The sequence below is a fragment of the Paramormyrops kingsleyae genome, chromosome 22 (assembly GCF_048594095.1).
Source record: "Paramormyrops kingsleyae isolate MSU_618 chromosome 22, PKINGS_0.4, whole genome shotgun sequence".
In the NCBI taxonomy this organism is placed as follows: domain Eukaryota; kingdom Metazoa; phylum Chordata; class Actinopteri; order Osteoglossiformes; family Mormyridae; genus Paramormyrops; species Paramormyrops kingsleyae.
The window spans coordinates 4,316,620-4,344,256 of NC_132818.1; the positions used below are offsets into that span (position 1 = coordinate 4,316,620).

Sequence of the window (27,637 nt, forward strand, 5' to 3'; positions counted from 1 at the left end):
ATAGGTTGGTATACAGTATAGTGAGCTGTGTCAACGTGGTTTAAGTGGAAATAGTTTTAACATAAACATATTGAATTGAATCAAATTTATTTACTTAAATAGTTTTGCGCAAATAGGCCAATGTTCAAAATTATGAATATAAGCGGAAAAAGAATTTGCAAGTTGAATTTATCCGAATTAGACTGTACGTAATTATGCAAACCATTTAGATTTCTGTCTGTTTTCTTGTTAGTGTGTCCAAGTTACAATGAATTAATGCACTGACATACTTCCTTACACAATAAACTGTGGTTTAGGATCATGTTTTTAAATTATTCTGAATATTATTTGATGTGTTACTGCAACGCCTGTTAAGGTTTGATTATATCTAATTAATCAACTTTTCAAAAAGCCCTGTGAACAGAGGCTAGCGTTGTGTCACCAACCAGATGGTCATGAATCTGTCCATTTCCAGACATACAACTGGAGAACACTTCATACGGGACTACACCTGTTCGCAGTTTGAATACACCAAAGCGAACAGGTAGTCAGCCAAATCTGTAGGGGGCAGTAGCGCACATGGAAGGCTTCAGTCTCACCGTTTACTATATTTACACAAGGAAGACTGAGCAGTAGGTCTGAGAATGCATTAGTCTTTAAATCCTTACATTTTCAAAAGTCGTGGACTGGTTTTGGTAAGATTTAGTTTTAGAGATTTGCTAATATACTGGAAACCACCGATTTAGTGGAAGTTACATCGGTTGGAAAATTTGTTTTAAAAGGCCCCTTTTAGCACAGAAGATGCTAATACACTAAATACGTATGTCTTTTGATAGATAGTGCACCTGTTGAATTATCTTGTTATGAAAATCGTCATTTCTTTCATGCAGGCCTTTATTTGCAGTAGTGTACCTTCGGAGGTTGTCATTTTGAGTGTACGTTTACCTACGTTTACATACTGTTTTTTCGGTTGCAGTTCTTTAGAGGCGCGAAATCATGGCTGGAAGTTTGTCAGACTGTCACCGCAGGTTCCTGCAGTCTCTGATGTGTAATGGGATCATTGTCCGGTCCAAAGCCATCGCACTGCATCGGAATTGCTGCGAGGTGCACAATAGTAAGAAAAAATACATCGCGCTCTCAGTCTCCGGTCATCTGCGTGTATAATATACCAGGGTTTCCAGCCTTGGTCTGCTGGCTGGAGTGAGATTTTCAATTCGACAAATCTGCACACACACGCATACGCATTTGCTTGCATGTAACAGTTTTATTACCTTGTAAATAGTCTGTAGGGTTTGTAAACTACTCCAACGCTTTTGATGTAGCTAATTTTAAGTTTACAATGGAATAATAAAGATTTGCCGTAAGATTTCTTGCGTGAGCGTGAGAATCTGAAAGCGTGTCACGCCAGATGCATGAGTAGGCAACCCTGTCGTAGTGTAATGATGGAGCGTCGCTAGTGATTTATGAAAAGGGGCTAAGTTTTTAGTAGGGGGCATGATTTTAATAAATGAGAATTCACTTTTTATACTAGTGTGCCCTTTGTGTGCATGCACTAATTAGGTAAATGTCTGATAAATGTGCTACTTATTCTCTCTCCGCTGGGATCTAAAAGCTGTGCTCATACAGTGTATGATATAAAGCAATATTTTTTGTGTTCAAAAATATAATTTCACCTATTTTGTTGTAGCCATATGATATATTCTTAGATCTGTATCTTTTTATTAATGTATAAATTAGCATCAGTTTCCTTGATTTTTAATATTGTGGGGTTTTTTTTTTTAATAATATTTGATCTTAAGCATGGCTCTCTTAACTCTTTGCTAATGCAGCACATTACACACGCGATGGACTGGATGAATTTATTGATCTCATCAACTCTCATCTGGAACCACTGTTCATGCAGATCCGGAAATCTGTGTCCGAAGAAGATGGTCTTCAGTATTATGCTTTGGTTAGTTGGGGCGGGTAGGCATTTGCCTGTCTGAATGATTTCTTAAGAGCTGTTCATATGAATGCAATAAACATTTAAATTTAAGAAGACAAATTGTTACAGAGAATCATGATCTCAATTCGAAGCAAAACAATTACGATTCACAAACTAGTAGGACTATATTTCTAAATGTGAGACTTCAGCATGTTTTATGTCCTTTCATCATATTTTATATTTGCTCACAAATCTCTTTCCAAGGCTAGATTGGGAATTTGTGATAGAAATACAAGTGTTTGCTATAAAGAACATAGTGTCTCAGATTGAGTTTCACTTCCTTATTTGAATTTGATAATTGTTATTGTTTATTAGTGGTATTTAATTCAGTTAAAATATGCTTCAGTGGCTTGACTAACATTACTAAAGCCTCAGTGACACTTATCACCGGAGTACTGATGGCATTTAACAGTAAAGAAAACTGCACTACATAGTGTCCGAGTCCTAGCTCAGTAAAGAAAACTGCACTACATAGTGTCCGAGTCCTAGCTCAGTAAAGTAAGCTGCACTGCAGTGTCCGAGCCCCAGCTCAGTAAAGAAAGCTGCACTGCATAGTGTCCGAGTCCCAGCTCAGTAAAGAAAGCTGCACTGCAGTGTCCGAGACCCAGCTCAGTAAAGAAAGCTGCACTGCATAGTGTCCGAGTCCCAGCTCAGTAAAGAAAGCTGCACTGCAGTGTCCGAGTCCCAGCTCAGTAAAGAAAGCTGCACTGCATAGTGTCCGAGTCCCAGCTCAGTAAAGAAAGCTGCACTGCATAGTGTCCGAGTCCCAGCTCAGTAAAGAAAGCTGCACTGCATTGTCCGAGTCCCAGCTCAGTAAAGAAAGCTGCACTGCAGAGTGTCTGAGTCCCAGCTGCTTTGACAGCTGTGTTTCTTCTTCCTCAGGTGAATATGGCTGAGACAGACATAACCAGGATGTCTTCTGATTATGCCGACAATGAGCTTGAGCTTTTTAGAAAAACGGTGAGTGCAGATTCTGGTTATATTTCCTGGTTATTATCCACTGGAGCATGTTTGTCTATTGTTTGCTGTGGGGGGGGGTATATGGCTCTGTGGGTTAGGACATTGTTCATGTGATTGGAAGGTCATTGGTGCAAATCCCCTGGTAGGCAGAGTGACATCACTGTCGGGCCCTTAAGCAAGACCCCATTTGCTCCAGGGATCTTCTCCCCCTGCTGTCTCATTTGTACCTCATTTCGGATAGAAGTGTCGGCTAAATAAATATAAATAAATTAAAGCAATGAAATAGTCAGGGCCTCCCTATATGTCAGCTGAGGGGCAGTCAGCTCTGCCCTTCAGACAGCTTAGCCTTGGATCTCTACACTCTCTTACATGTAACCCTGTACACAAGATTCATGTGAGTCAGTAACATCTAAGATTAACTCAGCCCTATCTTCTCTACTCATGATCGCAAGTTGTTTAATCTGACAACCCATTTCTTCCATCTGTAGAATAAATGTTCACCTTTGCTGTATTAGCCATGTAGTTTCCCTTTGGATGAGAGCTCCTACAAACAGACTAAGTATAATCCGTTTGCGGATTCCACCTCCTACGTACAGATGGACCTGATTGTGGACTCTGAGAGCGGAAGGGCCTCCTCTACTGACATCCTAAACTGTGCCGACAGCCTGAACACCAGGAAGATGAAGAAGAAGGAGACTGAGTTGCTTCTTACTAGGCTGGTGCGGGATAAGTGGCTGAATGAGGTACTAACCGCAGTGAGAGCAGCAGTCCTCATCTGCCGTGACTCGCTGCTCATTTTAATCACCTGTGTGTTTTAGAGAATAAGTGTATGTTTCACTTACGACCCTAGAAACATGGCGAATACACCCTGAGTACCCGCTGTATTATGGAGATGGAGCAGTATATTCAGAAGATCTACCAGGACATGGTGAAGACATGTGCCATATGTCACAATGTCGTGTTTCAGGTAAACGGCTGATTGTTTTAACTTGAATATTACATCCAGGTATTTAAACAGCAGAACCCCTCCCCCCATAATATTAAATATTGAATATTGAAAACATGACAGAAACAGTAACAATATGCCTAAAGGTTAGGCTTAACTGATTTAAAGCAAAATTATTGAAAAAAAAATGCATCTCAAAACGCGTATTAGCTTATTTGATAATTTAAGTATTGTTAATAGGACTAAATGGAACATAATCGTTTAACAATGTTTTGATCTTAAACATCCCAGCAACGTATGTGTTACTGTAATTAATTACTAATAATTAATTACAGCTTGTTAGAACGTAGGGGATCTGATTCTGTTTTTGTATGTTGTAATCCTTCTGGTCTTGGTGCATGTCTAGTACCAGCCAGATAAGTTTTCTTTAAAGTAAATAACTTTACAGTAAATGCCCTTATCTGATGGGGGGGGGGGGGGGGGGGGGATGGAGCCTCTCCCAGTCCATCACAGGGCACCGTGGACTGGTGTGCACCGTGGACGGGATGCTAGAATCAAAAACATAAGTAAACAACTAACCTCCACACTCAGATCTGAGGGCAGGAATTGATCCTATGCTAGGCCCAACGGAGGGGTGGAACCAAGGGGAATTTGGTTTTTTCCTGATGTATGAGCATTAGGACCAACTGGAAGTGTTCGGTGGGAACCTTAGGCACAGTGCTAGTGAGAACAGAGTGGGAGATAAGACCTGCCACTGCATGTCGGCCAGCATATTCACAGTCGCGTCACACATCGGGAGGGGCATCTGACGGCATCACGCTGTGTCCCTTCACGCCCTCCAGAGTCAGATGTGTGACAACATGTCCTGTGGGATTAAGATGCACATTCCCTGCGTTGCGAAATACTTCAAGGGCCGCAGTGATCCTCAGTGCCCAGTGTGTAATGCGTTCTGGCCCCACGAGATTCCAGGTAAGCACGCCGTTCCGCTGCCTGGGGCCCAGATCGAGTGCACATTGTTCGGGCACGCAGAAATGATTAGATCAAGGGTAACAGCTAAAGAACGAAAGCATGAGTTTAGTGCCAATCTAATATTCAGCATGTCCCTTAGTTGTAGTCATGAGATTTCACACACTAGACCGGTCCTTTATTCATTTTTCAGTGCTTACTGCTAGAAAAATAAACCATCATGTCGAGGCAAAAAGGCCACAATACTTTGTGTAATGCTGAATTTATGGTTACTGTGACTCCTTATAAGGGCTAAGCATGTTGGTATTAATGTTTGATAAAGAATTTAAAGGTTGATGACAATACCGGTATTTACGGTGAGCTGGTTTGTACATATCATGCATACACGATGTCCGATGTTAATGTCGACATCACGTTATGCGCATGCAATTAGCATATGACAGGTACCCTGATATTCCACTGGGCTGAGATCATTAAGTAAGGGATAATGTACAGGCAGCCGGTAGTTATCGCAGAAATAAGCCCCGACAGTGTGATCAGGACCCGACGCGAAGCGGAGGGTCTTGTATCACACTGAAGGGGCTTATTTCACGATAACTACCGGCTGCCTGTACATTATCCCGCTTATTACACAGCTACTTGCCACATTATTATTTGAAAAGAACGAACCTGCAAATGTCTCAACTGACCAATCAGGATCAAGCATTCCAGAGAGCCGTGTAATAAGTTTCATGAAAACATATTCACTCTATCACTGGAAACATAATTTAATAAGCCATGTAATTTTGATAAATGTTCCTTTTCAAGATTATCTAGCATGTGTAAAGAAAAAGAGCCTCTACTGTTTTTGCATGAGTTCTGCTTTAAATGTACTAGTGCAAAGAATTGATAGTGCATTAGTAGGCATTTCCAGTCGGTGGAATCTGCTGCTCTGGCGGAATCTTACTGCTGTATGCAAGTGCCAGCATGAGAACGTGAAGAAATGTGGTCTGTCTGCCAAAGTTCCTGTGCTCGACTATGCGTATACTGTAATGGCATGAGGACAAGAACTAGGCTTAAGAATCATAAAATGTTTATTTTGAACAGAATTCAGCATCATTACTAGAAATAACTGTAGTTACTGCTGAGGATTGACTCTGGCATGTGTTTGTGATTCAGAGATCAGGGATACAGCTCAGGTGCCTTTGGAGATGGAGAACACTGCTCCAACACCTTCAACTTCGCATTCTCGTCGGAGAAGATAGCGCTTCACATTTGCCTCCTGCATATCTAACAGCAGCTTTATCTCGTCATTAGCTCATGGTTGTCATATCTGAACTAGCTCTGAACCCTACTGTTTTTCCATTTGTATATATTAGTTCCTCACTGATGCCAGATAAACATTGGAAGTGTTCCACTTCCAATGGAACACTAGACAAGCAAATGGAGGAAGGAGACTGTCACCATTTCTCGACGTTTCCTTTGCATTTTTGTACTTTGTTGAAACTGTACTTTTTTTAAAGCTTGGTTTTAATAAAAGACTGTTCGCATGAACATTACTTGTAGTTCAGTTGATTATTTAAATGTATTGAATTGCTGATCTGAATATGGAATATTTATATTGGGTTACACCTATTAAGTTTCCAGCACTTTGCATGAGGCTTTCCTGGGTTATTCTACAGCAACCAAACACATTACTGTTCTGAAGCATGGGAGGCTTCTTGTAGATGCATGCTGCTGTTCGCTAGATCTTTCCCACTTCCCAAGAAAGACATGAGGTGAACTGCTCAACTGCTGATGTTCTGCAAAGGCCTGCTGTTGATGGTAGGGGCCACAAATGAGGGGTGTGCTAATTTAACAAGAAAAATGTTGCTGGAAGTGTTAAAAATTCAACGATATAAACAAGCAGACATGATGTATGTACTCCTCCAGCTGGAGCTGGAGATTTTAAGAAAAAAATACATATTGTACAAAGAGACTGACTTAACTATTCCTGGAATTCACAGCTTCAGTAGTTTGCCCAGGAGATGGTATTGCACTTGATGTCAGCACCACCAAAAGCTGACGGAGAAGCTGAGCTGGAGGGAGCGGACGTAGTGCCAGTGACGAGCGGGGATGAAGAGCATGTCCCCAGGCTGCAGCAGGCACTCCTGGTAGGGGACCTCTCCAAACAGCGGGTAGCGCTCATTGTCTGGACTCTCCACATCCACCTGGGCATGGGCCGACCGGTGGGTAGCCCGTTAGCAAAGATGACATGATTTACTAATCGCTGGGGGGAATTCTTTCACATACAGCAATGAGGCGTACAGTTACAAAGGAGAGAGAAAAGCACAAACTTGGTACAATGAATACAAGAAATGAAGATACAGCCACTGTTGTATAGAATAATGATGGACGCTACTGGTATGCACAGCTATTTTATTTTCTTTATATTACAGGTGAAAATATTTCTCTATTTTACTTACTGTTCTCTATTAGGGGTCTAAAGCACTTTTCTTTTCTGCTACTGGACATAGGAAATTGCCCGCACAGGGACCAATAAGGTACTATCATCTTGATAATGATCCTATAAAAAATGGAATGGTTTGATGAACTAGGAAAACGAGACTGATGTGGGACATGGTGGTATGGGACAGTGATATGGGATGCAGTGGTGTAGGAAACAGTTGTGTTGTGGAACAGTGATGTGGGATGCAGTGATATGGGACATGGTGATTGGGGACAGTGATATGGGATGTGGTCATTTGAGGTATGATATGGGATATTGTGATGTGGGACGTGATGATAAAAGGCATGATATGGGAAGCGGTGACATGAAGCGCCTTGTGGGATACGTCATTTTGGACTGCTAAGGGATGGTAATGTGGGACAGTAATATGAGATAGTGATATGGAACGCGGTGAGGGACATTGATATGGGAGAGTGCTAAATGGTGATGCAGGACAGTAACGTGGGACACTGATGCGGGACATGGTGATGTGAAATAGTCATGCGGGACAGTGATATGAGGTGGTGATGTGGAATGCGGTCCAGAGCCCCGTGTACCTGGCTGGTGTTGTGCAGTAGCTGAGACTGATGAGCGTAGAGCTTCCTGCTGTCCTCAGGAGAGTACAGCCGGATGTACTTGCTTCCCACCACCTGTCATAGGGGGTTGACAGAGGTAGCCAGTGAGATCTGGCTAATGCGCTGCATTGCTTCTGTTGCATCCAGGCGTCAGTCCAACCTGAGCCAGAAGGTTGTGCTGGGGATCATGGTGTAGAGGGGAGATGGTCCCCGCCGGGCCGAACCAGGCGTTGATTGTGATGTCATCCTCATCTCCCTCCCCGAGACAGCAGTAGTCAGGGATATGGATATCAGCCTTCAGTTCGGGGACCTCAAAATGACTTGTAGCCATTAGTCTTTGACCTCTAGCCCTGTGTGTGTGGTATGTTCTGGTTTTGTTTGGATGGGTTTCCTCCCATAAGACAAGAACTTATGTGACTCTGAATTACCCATAGTCTTTGACTGTGTGCATATGTGCTCTGCGATAGACCAGCGTATCTGGACTGTCAGAAGACGATGCTTGTCCAGCACTGCAGAGATATTACTGTAAAGTTACAGTTGAGTTGTGGATGGGTCTTATATATGTTTGTGTATTTGTTTGTTTAAGCTAGACTGAGTTTTTCCAAGGGAAGTGCTTCAGAGTTTGGCCAAAATGGACAAAGCACAAGCCCAGCATAGATGCAAGAAGCAGGCAGTCCTGAGGCAACCTGAGCTTCCATCAGCTCTGCAGGCATGGCACTGCTGCTGCTCAAAGCATCCACTGACCTCATGGGAAATTGTGGCTATGAAGTGGATGACTGTGTATTCACCCTATTCTAAACATCCACTGTTTTTTTTTGGATGAGCTTTCAGCTGGGTGTTTATATCAGAATGAATTTGTAGAGTGATGGAAGCCTGATATTACCCCTAATGGAAAGTTCTAGAAGACCCTGGAGACAATAGATCTTAGACAACCCGAGGAATAATGCTTGTTTGTGACTGCAGATCTCGAGCTAGACTCCAGTTACAGAATGACAAATGTCTTCATACCCAGCTGAAAATAATTCATCCCAAAAAATGGGGAGTAACTTCATAGTGTCATTATGTAATTACCCAGCTAGTAAAGTCAAACCTGATCGAAGAGCTGATGCTGGGCCAGGTACCCGACACCATCTCCTTCCTCCTGAGAATGAGAAAGATACATCTCTCAGATCGGTCAGGCAAGGATGTGGTCACGAAACTTCTATCTGGATCTAAGCTGGGCTTACCTTTCCAAGTATGTAGCGGTCTATGAAGGCGCTTACGGTGATGAGCCGCTGTGACCAGTCCTCATCTGTGTACCGGGAGCCCACTTCAACTGGGACAGTGCGACAGCCTGCTACCCTGCGCAGGTACTCTATGCTGGGAGACAGAATCAGAATCCAAGTCAGGGTTACTGGCTAAATATGGCTACACATATACAGCGTGCTTGTGTGGTTGATTTGGAAATTTACAGAAAGTACAAGTGTGCATTTCAGTTCAAGGAATGTTGGAATAAACACAATATGTACAGTACAACAAGTACAGTTATTTAGAATGGTGAGGTGTTGTGGGGTTCTGTAAAGTCCAAAGGTGTTGTGGTGGTTCTGTAAAATCCAAAGGTGTTGTGGGGTTCTGTAAAGTCCAAAGGTGTTGTGGTGGTTCTGTAAAGTCCACTACTGGGCACCCATCTGTTAACATTTAAGGCCATCCACAACCTTGCCCCTCCATATCTGTCCAACCTCCTACAAATTGACACTCCCTCTCGCACCCTCAGATCCTCGTCCGCCATCCATTTCACTATCCCCCTCGCCCATCTTTCCACCATGGGGAGCCGAGCTTTCAGTCACTCAGCAGCTCGGCTCTGGAACTCATTACCATCTGAGCTCAGAAACATTGACTCACTTCCACTCTTCAAATCGAAACTTAAAACCCATCTGTTCCAGCTGGTTTTCTCTCTGTGAATTCAGTTGCTTTGTCTAATTTAACCTATGTTTTATATTCCTGTGTTTTTAGTATTATGGTTTTATTATTTATATTGTTCTTTGGCATTCACTGTACGGTGTCCTTGAGTGTCTAGAAAGGCACCTATAAATAAAATGTATTATTATTTTTTATTATTAAAGGTTTTCCTTTCAAATTTTCAGTTCTGATGCTACAGTTAAGACCATAGTATCAGCTCAAGCTATTTAAAGGATTATGCAGTAACACAAAAACGTTTCTTTAACAAATATATTTCTTATACTGTTATTTTACTATATTACCTATTACTAACAAGTGCTAAGTAAGTAGTTAGAGAACTGATGTATGTACCCAATTATCTGCCAATTATGTCTACAAGCTAACATGATTGTCATACTGCAGGAAAGGCTCTCTTACTGTAGAACGTTTTGACTACCAAAATAATTGATTAGGACTGTGCGATACATCGTACGCTTACGCAATAGTCACATTGTATTTCTTGGCACTGCTTTGTGTGTCACAGCAACACCACCAACTAATTTGAAATACTACTGGTATATTATAAAGTTTAATTTGCCTATAATTTATTTCAGGTAATTATTTATTTCAGGTGTTTAACAAAGGCTTCCTGTGAGTGAGTGTAGGTGTGCACACATCTAAACTTTCCTCCACAACCTTAGGGTGTCAAAAGGCATTCACACGTCTCAAGACAGAGCGGTAATGGCAGAGGGATTTTACTGGGTTAAGAAAAACACAGGTTCTTAAAGCAGAAGCATGGGAAAGCCGGTTGCCGCCGAGCGTAAGGCCGAGTTGCCGATACAGGGAAACCCCGTCCACCTTGTGAAAACAATCCCACCGGATTGGTCGATCCAAGTTCCGGTTTCACCTTGGCAACCTGAAACACACATAACTGGCAACATCCAACCACCACAATACCACACACACCTTCCTCTTTATGTTTTGGAACGTAACCATTTTAAAAAAATATCACAGTTACTTGTGGAAATTTCACATTTTGCGATGTGTTGTTGTGCAGCCATAGTTATTGTTGTTAAGTATCAGGAGGGACAAAATATAAGGGGGGGGGGGGGGGGGTGACTGAAATTCACAGATAACCAGCCCTTTCTCTCAAATCGGCTCTGCACTGACCTGTGGATATCTGGATATGCCCTGAAGTTCGACAAGTAGATATTTATTTTAAATATTATTTTTGTGTTATTGCTGTTTTCTACTCATTGGAAAGAATTTTTAAAAAAATTCATAAATTTACATGCTGATGGCACTGTGCTTGACTCGTAAGACTTTGATTTCTGATTTCTGTCTTCATGATACAGAAAGAGTCCATACATTACTGCACCTACTGGGCACCCATCTTATAAAGCGCAGGGAGGGGGTGTGGCCATTTTGGGGTGCAGTCAGGGGAAGATACACCAACAAGCTGAAAGTAGCCCAACAGGTCCAAGGCCTTCTTATTGGCTAGTCATTGTGTTATTCCTGTGCAGCCCATTCTATGTCCCTCCACATAAATAGGTCATTAGTCTATGTCCCACGTCACAATCTGCCATGATTTTGGCAAACACTCCTGTCTAACTCTATGGTAAAGCCTTACCTCCATTTGTGGTCATTAAATGCAGGCCAGTGGTCTATGGCACCCTCTAAGATCACTGGCTTCTCCTGATTCAGGTAATCCATCCGGAAGCGATCTAAGGGCAGACACTTTGTCCTGGGGACTTCCTTAGCTGGACTGATTGCAGGTACAGAAACGCAGCTCTCCTTCAGTCTCTGTTATAGACATATGAAAGATCTGCAATCTACTGTATGCATGTCTGAAATTAATCCAGTAACAAGGTCATTTCTAAGAGGTAGAATTCCCTCCTACAATCCCACAAGGAAACTGTCACATCGGTAGGCAAGATATGAAAAATCATGAAAGATGATGGATAAATGCATGCTCTTTAAAACATGTAAAAGGCATTCAAAAGACCTTTGTAAGAATTACTACTTGAGCACACACTTTTCTGAAATTACAATGACATTAGAGAATAGAAACACCCCTAAACTATTTCTAAAGAAAATGGCTCATATGTGAAGAGTTCCACTGATGCACAGAACTGGAATGTACAGACTCATTTCCATTACAAAAAAAAAAAGACAATTTCCCAACGGGAACAATAAAAGTATCAATCATTTGGCTGCAACTGAATATATGCGGCACTGTGGGAGGGGGGAGAGGTTCACTTATCGAATGACTAAGCATTAGAACAGCCAAGACTTGTAATTTTTTATGTGGTGTGATAGTTGCTGCCAAAGGAGGAGGAGGTTCCAGCATCTCAAACAAGCACCGCCCCCCCCCCCCCCCCCCCCACCCCACAAGGACTTTAACACTGCGAGGTTCACAGAGAATGGTGTGATGATCATAAAAGATTAATTTGGGGGCAGTTTTGTGACTAAGGAGCATTTGTAATGAGAGGTCAGACAAAGGCCAGACTCATCAAAGCTAGAGTAAAGGCTACAAGTGCAAAACAACACTCACTACAACAGTGGCATACAGAAAGGCTTCTCACACACAACTCAACAACCCAACTGCTTCTGGGGGGAAAAGTGAGTCCTAACCTTCACCAGCTAGGTGTACCTGCTATGGAGAGGCACCAAACTAGGTGGCCGAGTGCATAAACAATGGTTGAAAAAAGCAGCAAATGACTGAGCTATGCATGTCAAAACATTAAGGACGTCCATAAGAAAATGTGCCAATCAGGACGCACCTTTGCACCGGGCCCCTCGGCAGCGCCTGCCTGCTCCGAACAGCCCCTCCTCAGCCTGCCCTGCAGGATCCCCACCATCGTCTGAAGCACATCCTCCATGATGGCGGCCCCCATCAGCAGGCCCATGTCGCATGTCCTGATGGCCTCGCAGACCTCCGCCTCGCCGGGCTCCGCACAGCACAGTGCCGCCACCTTGAACAGGCAGCCGTAGGCGTACACCCTCCGCCACTCCTTGTCCACATCCCTCCAGGTCCCGATGTTGAGCTTCTCCCAAGAGAAGTCCAGGATGGTCTGGGCAGTGTGCTGCAGGAGAGAGGTGCCCTCGGAGCCATAGAGCTGCAGCCTGGCCTGCTCCAGCACCTTCACCACACTGCGCTCCACCTTCTCACTGAAGTGCAGAGGAAAGTCTGCCTCGGTCGGAGGCAGAGCTGCTCGGATCTCCTTCCACACGCCGGCCATGATCCATAGGGCCTGCAAGATGTGAGGAGACAAAGCCTCAAAGCAAAAGCTACGGAACAGTGTCGGCACACACCAAGCTATAAGTGGCACCGGTGAGTGGCTAAAAAGCACATCAAGAGCCATTATTCGACATTCATACATTTTACATGCTTTCATACAGTAATGTTACTTAAAAAAGATACTGAGAAACCCTGTTTGTTTCACCCGATAGGTAATTGGCATGAAGACATTATACTTAATGATAATGTTTGCAGGAAGTGATCTATGGAGATATATGTAGGTAGGGTCAGGAACCTGTGGCTCAGGGATGAATTGGAGCTGAGAATTTTTAAAACAAAAAAAGCAGCTAAAATAATAATGTTGTGCGAATTAAACGTTAAACGGATATGGCAGCAATTATTTACAAATTGTAATAAAGAAATTGATCGTCTTAATCTCAGTCGGCTTCAAAGCTTAATTTTCATTGGATAATGCGGCGCGAGACGGGCCGTTTTGAGGTGAACTAACGAAATCACATATCTCCTTCCTGCTAGCTCATGAAAAACACGTCCAAAAGAAAAATAAACCATCAAGACTACCGTTCGTTCCAGTGTGAGTGGACAGAAGAGTTTGCCTTTGGGGAGAGAGCTAGTTCGGTGGTATGTTTAATATGCAATGATAGAATTGCGTCCATAAAACGGTCAAATGTAAAGCATTACGATATCTCTGGTATAACTTAGTAATTAAAATATAGGCTTAACAGTAAAAAGACTAATTAAATTGTATTAACAATGATCTGGCTCTCGAACAAAACGAAACGAAAAATAGTTGGTATTTATGGCTCTTCCATATAAAAAGGTTCCTGACTCCTGATGTAGGTCCAATTCAAGCTAGCAAGTTTAGTTTATCGACTTATTACTTTTACATATTTACAGTATCATTCAAAAGTTTGAGTACATTTGTAGAACCCAGGTTTTTAATTGTTTAACTACAGATACTTAAGATTCTTCGTAATGAACGGACTGCCCAACTAGTCTTAATCCTGTTGAAATGACGAGCCTTTTACGTATGCTATGGTATGGACTTAGTAAAGATCACGACACTGCCTCTTACATGCATGATAGTGGGGAAATTCGTGCAGAACTGCTTTCATTTAATTTCTTCAATACTATCACTATTTAAAAGAAAAGTGTGTTCAGTCTAAAACATCGTTAAGGTTTCAAGCAGGTATACTACAACTTTTGATTGACCCCATGGTGTGTTTACGAATGATTCTAATATTATTTCTGAATAGCAAATAATGTTTTACTGTTTTATTATACATTAGTCGCGACTATATTGCTTCCTCAAACAAGTCAGATCTTCCAAACGAAGCAAACTACATCATTAAGACGCAATCAGAGGACATGTAAGAAAGTATTCGATTACCAGTGACCCTACGCTTGCAGGACTAAAAACCACATTTCAGGCAGCCACGCTACTTTGTTACAGCCGTAACATCCTCGCTTTGCACACATAACTTCCGGGGAGTCAACCTATAAGTTCCGCTTATCGACAGAACCGCGTCTGTCAAAATAAAAGTCTCGAGCATTTTTATAATGCATATTACTTATTTGGGTTGTTGCAAAAATCACTTGATAAAAACATGGCATTGGTTCCAAAACCTTAAATCATGTATTCAGTGCATTTATGCTGTCATCGAGAGAATTGCGCCCGCGTTTTATATATCGTTTTACCCCACACAATACGATACAGGCTATATTTTGCTACTTAGGTCTGCTCAAAGTTCAAAGTTTGCAGCACAGTTTCCCTGCTCAAACGCATCTTAATCAATTAATTACCAGGTGTAGTAGGTGTGTCTCAGTAGGGAAAATTGTGTTTCAAACCAGATCAGAATTGGGCAAACCTGGTTTAAATTAAGGTGGACACCAAAGGAAAAAAATACAAAAAGTAAAATGAAAAAGAAAGCACTAACACATTAATTCAATTCAATTTTTAATATAGTGCTTTCCACAAGAGTCACCCCAAGGTGCTTCACATGGGTGTGCTGTGATACCTTACAGCACCATTAAGAACAGGGAAAAGGAAGGAGAAATGAGAGAAAGAAAGCCAGATTACGGAGGAGAGGAACCACAAACTACTTGGGGGTCCAAGGTCAACCAGCTACCCAACCCCCCTGGGCATATCGACATTAAATGTGCCATAGCTTATATCAAGAATAGAAAGTTCTGCTTTGCTGGTTAAAATTGTACCCAGGGGAAGCTACTAGTTAAGGGAAACCAGCCACCCAAAGCAGGGGTTGTGTTGTGTATTATGCACTTATAGTATAGTTATACTTTGAATAACATGTACTTAAAATGCTTGGTTGCCTAAAATTTTGCTACCAGAAGATGTGAGTATTAAGAGACAAAACTTTAGACAATAATCAACACTCGTAACCACAAGCAGTGTACAGTTAACAGGTAGTGACAGGTGGTAGTGCAAAGAGTCAGATGAATGTCAACACATTATTTTCATATGTAAGCTGTGCAGTGGGAGTACATACAGGGCTGGGCATGTATATGCTGAGCAGGTTGTAGCGGAACATTGTTCAAGCAGAGGTCTTAGGTTCTGTCCTCGGTAAGGATCTGAATGTGGCTATGCAGGGGTCTTCGGCTCTGTCCTCAGTAAGGATCTGAATGTGGCTATGCAGGGGTCTTAGGCTCTGTCCTCAGTAAGGATCTGAATGTGGCTACGCAGGGGTCTTCGGCTCTGTCCTCAGTAAGGATCTGAATGTGGCTATGCAGGGGTCTTAGGCTCTCTCCTCGGTAAGGACCTGAATGTGGCTATGCAGGGGTCTTAGGCTCTGTCCTCGGTAAGGATCAGAATGTGGCTATGCAGGGGTCTTAGGCTCTGTCCTCGGTAAGGATCTGAATGTGGCTATGCAGAGTTCTTAGGTTCTGTCCTCGGTAAGGATCGGAATGTGGCTATGCAGCGTTCTTAGGCTCTGTCCTCGGTAAGGATCTGAATGTGGCTATGCAGGGGTCTTAGGCTCTGTCCTCGGTAAGGATTGGAATGTGGCTATGCAGGGGTCTTAGGCTCTGTCCTCGGTAAGGACCTGAATGTGGCTATGCAGGGGTCTTAGACTCTGTCCTCGGTAAGGATCTGAATGTGGCTATGCAGGGGTCTTAGACTCTGTCCTCGGTAAGGATCGGAATGTGGCTATGCAGGGGTCTTAGACTCTGTCCTCGGTAAGGATCGGAATGTGGCTATGCAGAGTTTTTAGGCTCTGTCCTCGGTAAGGATCTGAATGTGGCTATGCAGAGTTCTTAGGCTCTGTCCTCGGTAAGGATCTGAATGTGGCTATGCAGGGGTCTTAGGCTCTGTCCTCGGTAAGGATCTGAATGTGGCTATGCAGAGGACTTAAGCCAGGGGTGGCCAATATTATTCGCAAAGGGCTGGTGTGTATGTAGGTTTTGGGATAACCTGTAGGACAGTTGTTCAAACCCAGGTGTGAGGACTCTTCAGCCAATCAGTCCTCTAATTAGTAATATAATTAGGGAGTTGCAGCGAAAACCCGCATACACACCAGCCCTTTGCAGATAAGATTGGCCACCCCTGTCTTAGACCCTTACCGAGGACATTGCCTGAATGTGGCTATGCAGAGTTCTTAGGGTCTGTCCTCGGTAAGGATCTGAATGTGGCTATGGAGAGGTCTTAGGCCTGATTCCTTAGTTTTGTCATAGTCCATTTCAGGACCTGGTTCCTCTTTGGTTTCCCTCATGTCTCGTCTGTTCCGTCTCATTATTTCATTCCCTTCTGCTGTCTCCATCCCCATAAAATAAAATCTCTGTTTACACCTGTCCATCCCAGAGTAATGTCATTCTGCTCTTTGAGCTGTCTGGACAAAGACAAAAAAACATTTATTTCAATTATGAATTTTACTTTGCAGGAAGAGATGGGACAGTACACACATGTACTTAATTAGCAGACAGCTAGATGAGTTGCAGTCTGTGCCCTAAGTGGTCAATTCAAGCTTTCAGACTTTGTGACACTTGTCTTGCTTTGAGAAATGTGCACTTGCACTGTGCAATACTATGGCCAGCTTAGTTAGAAAACCTTCAGAGCAGTGTCTGGGTCTGGGTGAAACCTGTCCGTCATCACAAAGGGCTGCCTTTTCAGGTTTGTAATGGCTAATATAAACACTAACACAATTTCTGCAAATGGTTCATAGAACATTTGTGCTAAATTTGTTGACCGTTCCACGTTCGTTATGCCACTATGCCTGCTTGGCACTTCTGTAGTACAATGGGCATTTGATAATCGGGTGCAAACCTTCGATTAGGAAAATTATGAAAAGCAGAATTTGGACATATGGTACTGCACATTATACAAAACACTCCTTTCCCACAGACTCAGAGGTCATTCAGAAATTTCGCAACACTTCTTACTGGGTTGGGATGAAAGCAACAGCCCACAACCTCAAAAATAAGCAGAAAGGTTATCAGACAGGCAGGCAGTTTTTAAGCAGTCATTGTGGTTTGCTGGGATCCCATGTGCAGCGTAACCAGAACTTTGGGGAAGCTTTTTTTTTTTTAAAAAAAAAGTTGCATAAAAACCTCTGCCTTTTATGTATGGGGAAAATAATTAGCACCGGCCTTTGAATAAGAAATTATCCCTTTTCTTGGTTCTGTAGTATGAAGCAACAACTTCAGGGTCTGAATGGTCACATGTTTGAGGATTTGATCAAATGACAATAAGGTGGCAAAGTGCAGGTGAAGTGTTAAGTTCACATCTGTGGGGAGGGGGCAACAGTGACTTCTGGATGGTCACACGTTTGAGGGTTTCATTCTTACCTCTAGCTCCATATGTAAGGAGATTGCATATTCTTAGTGTTTGCCTGGGTTTTCATTAGATACTACAGTTTCTTGCTACAGACCCTGAACAAACAAACAAATGAATAAATCATGGTGCCCATAGTGACTATGTGCCCTGTGAATGAGTTGCATTGCATCCAGATATCCCTGCTCTGTGATTCTTGGAATAGGTTCCAAGCTCTCTGCTGTCCTGTGATGGATAACTGCATGAAGGTTGTAATGGAAGAACCGCCTAAAGCTTCAGCACTTGGGTACCATTGGCTAGACTTGGAAGGTCTAGCTTTATGAGAGATTTTCAGTCATATTCTACAGTTGCTCTGCCTCTGTACATTTCTGTTGGCTTCTGTTATTATGTTGTTGTGACACAATAAGTCATAGGTGACACTTGGGTGACCAGTGTACTGAGTTACTGTGGTAATTTTTGAGTATGTCCTGACTCATATCGATAGGAGGACACCTATCGGTCATTTACCTTTGGGATTATTTGTGCCAGCTAGTTATTTAGCAATTATTGAGTTATGCTGGATTGAGTCGCATCCGATCGCATTTACGTCCGATATCCATAGTAAATAATATACACCGATCGAGGGATGACAGAAAAAGTACATAGTACTTGGACGTTAGCAGGTTTATTGATTAATGTAACGAGTGCAGGAGAATGGGCAGTACTGCCAGCCGTATAATGACTCACTGTCCACATCTAACTTGTAATACGTGATATGTGAGTGATAGCTACAATATCGAGAGATGCCAAAAAGTTGACTTGCATCTGATGGTCCTGGTCCCAAATGCAAGTAGATTCACATCTGTGGCAAGCATATACGTTATGCAAAGTTGTATATAATTTATGGCACTTTTGTACCAGGTTATACACAGAGAGAAACCTTAATAAGAAAATGCAGACTAATTTAGTGCAACAATATTAAAGCGCACGTTGAACAAAGGAAGCCACCTCTTCATACATAGCATAAGGAACTGAAAGGGATCCCACAGAACTCCTACTCCCCCTTGTGGCACTGTTTTTGTTGACACCAAGCCCTCTACCAAGGTGATTTCAGAAAACAAGCGTCAACTTTAACGTAAACATTTAACGCTTTCATCTAGTGCTGTCCCAAACGATTATTCTTTAAACGATTAATCTAGTGATTATTAGTATTATTATTTTTCGATTATTCGACTAATCTAACAACTAATTTTTCGATTGATCTGATGATAAATTTATTGATAAGCAATTATTTTCAAGTTAGTCATTTAATTATTAGTTAGTCAATTCACCTTCTCCCCCCCACACACAAATCTGAAATTCTCATTAAGATTCCAATTTATTAAAACATTTCTTAAACAGTAGAGCATTATTAACAAAAAAGGCAAATCTTAATTAGATATTCAATAGGATTTCTATGTTAGACTTAAGTTAATAATCACTGCAATAGTTTTTACTTAATTATTTCAGTAAACCAGTTTGACTTTAATGTTGAAATAGATGATAAAACATGGAATGATTTCATAACTAGAGAAACATGTTTTTTTAACAAATTACACTAGCAAAGGTATCTTATAGTCAAGCTTACTTCAGTGAGCAAGGAACGATTTAGGCTACAGTGTGTGAAGAGTAGTCGTAAACGATAATTTGTCTCACTTTTACATGACAGAATAACTAAACAAAAAAATACAAAACGGCTGAAACAGCGTCATTAACGTCAGCTACAGTAGAGGTGCAGAAAAGGTGTCATGACGGAATTATTCCCAAACTTTGGAAGACCGCGTGCCAGTCTTTTTTGCCGCGTGTTTCTCCAGAGACTCCGGAGCTCTGCTGGTAGACGCAGCCATGTCGCCTTGTGTGTGGGGGGCAGGAAGCAAATTTCCTTTTTACAGGGTGATAGGAGATGTCTCATTAATATTTATGAAAGAAGTGCTACATGATTGGCCAGTGCATGCTTACAAAATAGTGCGGCACCGCTGGCACCGGCGATATTAGACAAAACTATATCGGAATTCAGTTTATAATTGATATAGTTTTAACGATGCCAGCAGTGTAACTACTAGCCAGCTTATTAGCGGAATAACTTTGTATTGTAAATGAAAACCTTGCCGCAGGTCTAATAAATAAAATATTGTAACTCTCGAGTGGCAAAAAGATCATCAGGTGGACGGTAAAGTTCAGTTATTAGCAGACTGTTTTATTGCGCGATTTTTAAAAGGACAATGTTAACGTGCTCTCGAGGGGATAAAGTACTTTACCTTACAATTGGTTTAGCTTATCACTCAGTGCATTGTAGTTACAAAACATTTAGGCCTACGTAGTTTTACACAAAAATTCCACGTGGGCCATTTTTATAATCGACATAGTCGATTACGTCGAATAATCGCCACAGCCCTACTTTCATCATCACAATTAGCATGGGTTAAAAGACGTGAAGTTGCAAAGTTTCATTTCTCAATGGTGTGAGTTTGACATGTATGTGACAATGAAAGACTAATGATTGCCATTTCCTGTGATTTACTATCCATAAATCAAAATAATTGTTAGGGGTATTTACTCATGTTTTCCATATAATGCAAGTTAGAGGGGCCAAACCATTTTAAATATGTATTTTGGTAAAAGTTTTAAATTAACCAATAATTTAGCACATATAGTATATAAATGTGATACTAAATGGCAATATTAATAAAATATTGCTTGTCTGAGAAGGGCTTAGAAGGAAAAAGGGTGTCACACCGGATGGTTGTGAGTCTAATTCCCATATAACTCTGAGGTCCACATGAAAGAAGTTCAAGTACAAGATAGGATGGTTATCCAGGTTATACTGGTGACCAGGGTCATGGAAATAACCTATGATAAGGATATGGATATATAAGGATAAGGATATGGATATATAAGGATAAGGATATGGATATATAATAAGGATAAGGGTACATGATAAGGATATGGATATAATGATAAGGATACCAATCTGCAGACACAGGCAATAGTGAATAATGTAGGCATGACCGAAAGCCATGTAATCCTAAAACACCAAGGTATTGCTCAGATATTGAGAACCCAGGTAATACAGATAACTCGGATACTGCTATAAATCCTGCTAACACAGATAACTCGATTACTGCTGGAAATCCTGCTAACACAGATAACTCGGATGCTGCTGGAAATCCTGGTAATTCAGACAAACAATGTGACAGATCACCCGGATGCTACTGGTAACCCAGGTAATCTGGACAAGCCAGGTAACACAGATAACTCGGATACTGTTGGTAATCCTGGTAACACAGACAAGCCAAATACTGATAATTTATGCGCTGCTGGTTACCCAGGTAATACCTATGATCCAGGTCTCCTACACCAGAGGGAGCACATAGCATGTGCGTCTGACAGAAGCTGTACGGGGGTGGGGGGAAGCGATTGGTCCAACACCATGGAGCATAACTGTAAACATGCGGTTTGCAGGCGGCGGGGGCGTAATCTACTCCGTCACGCTCTGGGAGATTGTAAGAAAGAGCAGAGAGGCCAGGGGAAGCCTCACCGGCCTGCTGCCCAGGATTGGAATCCAATTAAGCACAGTTTAGCTGCACTCAGCCTGCCAGTGCCGGCCCGCTGACACATGAAATTAATGCATTGTTATGGGATAAAGGAACCCGTGTACTGAGAGCGCAATACCACCATGCAGTCTCCCATTTGATTGGTGAGGATCTCAAAGCCTGGGGTCCACCCGACCAATGAGACTTCAAGAAGTAGAAGGACATCCCAGCAAAATTACATGGAGGATGGATACAGAGTATTAACTTGAAGGTTGTAAGTTCAAATCCCAAAAAGGCCTAGCTGGAATCTGAATCCCATCAATCTTCCAATGGTTTGACTCCTGGTCAGCCTGATGGAGGGGAGGGATTTGGAGCCTTCTCCATAGCACCAGACACAAGGCAGGGCTGCACCATTGGATGGGATGTCTGAACTACCCAGTAAATTTCCCAGCTGTACACCTCTGCTGCCTGTTCATGTGTCATGTTCTTCAGGACTGGAGGGGTGCCCTTGCTGGTATGGCATGTGCCTGTCCAGCTGATCTGTGAGTAGATTGGGGGACAATGTGATTAGTCTGTATGAATGTTGCCACCAATCAGAGATAGGTAGGCAGGCTGAAGCCTGAAAAACACTTTCCTGGTTGGCTGGGGTGGGGCTAAGCCCAGAAGGCATGACCCTGTAATTCATCCCACACTGACAACATAAAAGATGGCTTCAGTGTGCCACACCGAATCAGCCAGTGTAGACAGGGCAAAGAGTCATTAAAGGTTAGGGCCTCGCTCATAAAATGCTGATGAGACCTTTAATGGAAGCTTTGAAATCTCAGCGCATATAAGGGTCAGATGACATAAAGTGAAATGTTTTTTGTCCTCACAGGAAGGGACGTGTAATGAAGCATCATCAATTTTAATGATACTGTACAACATTAACATTAGTCTAAAAGACATGAGTTTGTTTTTGGGCGGAAACTCCCCGCATGATAAAAAAGGTGTCTGGTGGTAACTGTGCCCCTATAGCTGATGGAATCAAACGATGATGAAAATGTCCTGCATTTGGTCTATTTTCACAAGAGAGCAGTGTGATATATCACTTATACTGTGATCCATGTGCTTAATATAATTTAATGGATTCATTTTCTAGAATATTAAAAAATTGAATAAGTAATTGCAGCCTAAGATAATTACACATTAGAATATTATCTATGTTTTTCATATAAATATGAGACCATCCAGAATTCATTTTTACGTGACATTTAATCTTCACTGCACCAATGTAAGAAAAAGCATTGTGGCATGTGATTGGATGGAGCATATATAAGCCCACCAATTATTTTAGCAATACCGTTCAAATAAGCCAATCAAGAGTTAGGAGGTAAATATCCCAGCCAGTCAGGCATGGTTGATTTAAAAAGAGCGCAGTATTAATATAACAAGCGACGGGCAAACAAGGAGCGGAGCAGGGAAATTGCACCAAACTCATTAGAGTGATTTATGTCACATAATTGTTCATCTGAAAAGGGATGCAGAGACAAGGGTTGGAAAAAGGCTCAGATGGAGCTAAAGTGCCAGATTTGCATGCGCCACAGCACCTGCAGCTCACTGTGAGGAACATCCTGCTGCAAATGTGTCTGAAGAGATGTTAGCTTCCCAGGATGTCCACCAGGTTCTTCTTCTGGGAAGCCGCTGTCACTCCAGCCTGGGATGAATGGGAATCGCGCTGGGCCCAGACTGTGTGACAGGGAGCCACACCACGCTGGGGGGGGTCTGACTCCTTTGCACAGGGCCCAGACTGTGACGGGGAGCCGCACCACGCTGGGGGGGGGGGGTCTGACTCCTTTGCACAGGGCCAAGACTGTGTGACGGGGAGCCGCACCGCGCTGGGGGGGGTCTGACTCCTTTGCACAGGGCCCAGACTGTGTGACGGGGAGCCACACCACGCTGCTCCTCCCCATCCTAATCTGCCTAGAGAAACTGCCGGCATCTCTTTTGTTCTCCAGGAGTCATGTCAGGTCAGCCAGATGAGGATTAGATCAGTAGTGCAACAGGTGATGCGGTTTGAGGACACAAACTAGGCCCCTGGACACCTTGCATTTTTTTTGCAAGACAGAAAAAAAAACTATATACCCAGAACATTAATCACTAAAGCATAATTAAGACCAGAGGGTGGATTGAAACGTCAAAGTTCTTCTCTACCTCTGTCTCCCTCACTCCCTCTCTCTCCCTTCCTCACTCCCTCCATCTCCCAGCACTGAGATGCCTTCCCCAACTTGTAAGGAGAGGAGATAGGTTGCCCATTGTGAATTCGCGGGGCGAACCGTGCTGTCAGTTCCTCGCGCTCCGGGGTTTAAGAAAGCACAGGATCTCGCCGCCCGGCGCACTAACAAGGCCGGATGGGAGTGTTGGAAGTATGTGGCCAGCCCAGGCGGGCCTCCGGCCCCCAGGAGGCAGGGCCGAGACATGCAGCTTTCTGACTACCTGCACGTTATGGTAAAGACATGCTGCGGCTATAGTACTGGATCAGCACACAGAGCCAGAACGAGGTTCAGGAAAGTCAAATCGGCAAAGATATCACATTAACTTTGACGCTAAATTGCCTAATTTTGGGATGCAATAATATTCGATCCAGGGTGTATCCCAGCCCTGTGTTTCGGGGTGTCTGAGTTTTCCCATAACCAGGATCAGGATGAGCTGGAAGATGGAGGGATATGCACAGTGTGTATATATAACAGCTATATAAGCCTTGCATGTGGACTTGTCTTTCCACAGAGACAAAGATGGACATTATGCATGTCCATGACCTCTTACATGTCACCCCACCCCCATGTTTCCTGTGCTTTTCTAATGTCCATGCAGTAATCTCTCTCTCTCTCTCTCTCTCTCTCTCTCTCTCAAACACTATAGATTAAATTAAAACAAGAGACTGTTTGATATCTGTGGAAATCTTTCAAATGCGATTATGGTTTTGGAGCCTCTTCTCTGCCGTATTTCAGTATACACCTACATTAATAAATGAATGAATGCCCTTTTCATGTCTATGGTATTGTAGTAACAAAAACACACTCATGAGGAAACTTGAAGGGACACCAAGAATCCTGTGAAGCTCCCATCAGCTGTGTGTTTCACACACAGTGGCATATTAGTTAAGCAGACTAACTTGAACTCCTGTGAGAGCTGGCTATTGTGCCCTTCAATTAAAGATACTGTCAGTCCACTGTCAGAATCAGAATTCACGTCATTGGCCAGGTACAACTGTATGTACTAGGAATTTGTATTGGCAGCATTGGTTCTTACATTCACAGACAACATATAAGAAAAAAAAGCATAAATTAGGCAAAACAGATAAGTAGAAATAACGGTAGGGGAACAGAGGTACTGAATATAGAATATAAAAATATGAAAATATATTATGACCCCTAGGTGAAAAAGGATTTACAAAGATGGGTGCAGAGTGAGTGGGGGGTGGCAGAGACAGGGACTGTGTCAGCAGGGGTCAGGGGGCTTGTTGGTGAGAGGAAGAAGCTGTTTTTGTGGCGTGTAGTTCTGGTCTTGATAGTCCTGAGTCTCTTGCCGGAGGGTCGTTTTTTGAACAGTCCCTGTCCAGCATGCGAGGGGTCAACCATGATCTTTCTTGCCCGCATCAGGGTTCTGGAGGCATATAGGTCCTGTTGGGATGGCAGGTTGCAGCTAATCACCTTCTCTGCAGATTGGATGATTGTAATTAACAATTTTAGACAAGTGATAGAATAAATTCAGGATACTGAATGGCTTGTTATGGAAATAAAATTAGATAGATGATGACAAAGGACTAATTGCTATTCAGCCATTCCTGCCACGTGACCTCATGCGGGTGAAGGAGAGTTGCTGATTGGCATGGTCATGGCAGTATGAAGAAGCTGGTATTTACTGGGAAACCACAGCAGAAACTGCTTTTAAACTGCTGTGAACTGTGAAAGCCTTGTAAGACACAGACTCAAGGCTGGGCGTTGGCATTTTAAATACTATTATTTATTAGCCTGACGTTTCCCTTTTAAAAGGCCACCAGAGGGCAGTGTTGCAACAGTAATGTTCATGACTTGCCATCAGATTTAAAAGACTTTTGTAATTATCTGAGACCTTTTTCATTGGATCTTGTTGCTTTTATATGGATAAATATGGATGAAAAGGACATTCCTTGATCTCACCCAGGAAATTGTTTAATTGAAAACATTTAGCTATAGGTTCCTTTCTAGAGATACATTCCCTGGACAAACAATCCACATTTCCAACTAGTTCCCTGCCTTGTACTGATTATTTCCTTACCCAGTGCAATGAGTTAGTGCCTGTAGAAAATGTCTGGATGGATGAAACTGGACATATTTTAATGTTTACTGAATGCAGGATCATAAAAGGAGGGGGGATGGAAGGAGGATCAGTAGAAGGAGGAGCTGGACAGCGAGTACTGGAAGTAACTGAACGCTGCTGCCCAGTGAGTTTCATTAATATTTGTAAAACCTCAGCAACACTGAGAAGGATAAATGGCTGGGAGATGTGTGGTTAGATGGATTTCTAAAAGGCTAAAAGAAACACAAAGCCGAACAACTAAAAAGACCATTTACCAGCTGTGCTTGTGGGAACATGGCGTTTCCATGATGCAAGTTTTGTTTCTATATTACGTATTTAGCAGATCAACAATCAGAGAACAAATCAGACATAATCACTTTCTGCAACACCTGGTCTAGCAACTGTCAATGTTGTTTACTAGCAGCTAGTAACTATGAATTAACTGTGAAAATATCCCCCTAACTGTAAAATGAGTTCTGCATATCCTTTACTCTATCCATATGAGGAGCTGTATATCCAGTTTCCCATCAAGCATCCTTCCAGTCTAAGAAATCCTCTTTTGTTGGTCACATTGACAAAGAGACCAGGTGAGCCTATTGCTGGAAGCACAGGACACAAGGCAGAGGACACCCTGGTCAGGACATCACTCCACCACAGGACACAAGGCAGAGGACACCCTGGTCAGGACATCACTCCACCACAGGACACAAGGCAGAGGACACCCTGGTCAGGACATCACTCCACCACAGGACACAAGGCAGAGGACACCCTGGTCAGGACATCACTCCACCACAGGACACAAGGTAGAGGACACGCTGGACAGGACACCAGTCCACCACCAGCTCACAAACACTTTTATCCAAAACAATATGCAATCAAGAAAGCAGGGTCAGCCAGTGCCTAGAGCAATAGGGGTTAAAGCTCAAGGTCCCAGTGGTGACATCACTCTATCGACCACAGGATTTGATCTGACGACCTGACGATCTGAGCCCCATGCTACTCCCCACCAGCCAATTCACCCACCAGCAGGAGCAAACTGGAGTGCCTGGAGGAATACAAGATCAGGAGAAATAGTGCACCCAGAGAGCCCCCGTGCTGCCTCACCTATAACCGGCTGGAGCTGTATCATGAGAGATTCCAGTGGATCTATGTCTTTAAGAGGTTTGAGCCTTTGATGTGGCTCCACATTATACAAACATTCAGACCACCGCTGTCAGTTTCTCCAACAAATTCCCGGATTATATTTAAATTTACTGGGGTATTCCCTTTACTTGACAAAGGGCATTCATGCATAGGCAGAAATGATGGCTGTATAGAGGGTCCATTCACTCTTCGGAGCACCCGAGAACTTGACCTGTGCACTTAAACTAACTTGACAGATAAGCTCCCCTCGTTACCATAAAACATCTGCATGGTTTTTTTATTATTCCACATTAATCTTTAAAATCCACAGATTTGCATAATATGGCTTTTCGTTTCCCTTCACGGACTGGAACTTTTTTAGAAGTGAGGATGAAGCTGTTTCTAATGAAGCTCTTTTCCTCTTTTCTCATTCCACTGCCGATAATTACTAAGCAGATCTGAAAAATTCACATAAAAGTGTTTCAAATTCCAGCAGTAACTTCAAGCTGAAGCCTATTTTTCTGCCTTGAGGGTCCATGCTTGCTGTCAGATCCAGCCTGCTCCGCCTCTCTGATTCCTATGTTTCCCTTGGCTGTGGCTCCAAATCAACTACACCTATGACCCATCAGTCTTACCTGTTGTTCCTGCCCTCCTGTAGACCATTCACAGCTGCCTTGTGTTTTCTCCTCACTCCCCTTTTTTATAAGCGTTTTTCAGTCCAGTATCCCCTGTCCGTTCACTGTTGCCTGTTGGCATCTGCTGTCTGCCGTGTTAAGCAAATAAAACGTCCCTGCGTGGGATAATCCCAGTA

At 42.8% G+C, this 27,637-nt stretch overlaps 2 protein-coding genes and 1 long non-coding RNA gene across 3 annotated transcripts; 2 read left to right on the forward strand and 1 right to left on the reverse strand.

The window, feature by feature from the left end:
- Positions 1-548: 548 nt before the first annotated feature.
- On the forward strand, positions 549-6,368 carry nsmce1 (NSE1 homolog, SMC5-SMC6 complex component). Its single transcript, XM_023816544.1, has 8 exons — positions 549-674; positions 956-1,093; positions 1,809-1,930; positions 2,846-2,923; positions 3,520-3,666; positions 3,774-3,890; positions 4,712-4,838; positions 5,994-6,368. The coding sequence occupies exons 2-8, from the start codon at positions 976-978 to the stop codon at positions 6,077-6,079; spliced, it is 795 nt and encodes a 264-aa protein (XP_023672312.1). The 5' UTR covers positions 549-674; positions 956-975; the 3' UTR covers positions 6,080-6,368.
- On the reverse strand, positions 5,891-14,803 carry kdm8 (lysine (K)-specific demethylase 8). The gene is made up of 8 exons (XM_023816542.2): positions 14,444-14,803; positions 12,578-13,048; positions 11,425-11,597; positions 9,104-9,236; positions 8,968-9,018; positions 8,038-8,187; positions 7,860-7,952; positions 5,891-7,024 (listed from the first exon to the last, which is right to left on the reverse strand). Exons 2-8 carry the CDS (start codon positions 13,034-13,036, stop codon positions 6,860-6,862), a joined length of 1,224 nt encoding a protein of 407 aa, XP_023672310.1. The 5' UTR covers positions 13,037-13,048; positions 14,444-14,803; the 3' UTR covers positions 5,891-6,859.
- LOC111846410 (uncharacterized) lies at positions 13,470-27,637 on the forward strand. The gene is made up of 4 exons (XR_002838878.2): positions 13,470-13,674; positions 25,762-25,849; positions 26,285-26,507; positions 26,665-27,637. It is a non-coding gene; the product is annotated as an uncharacterized lncRNA (long non-coding RNA).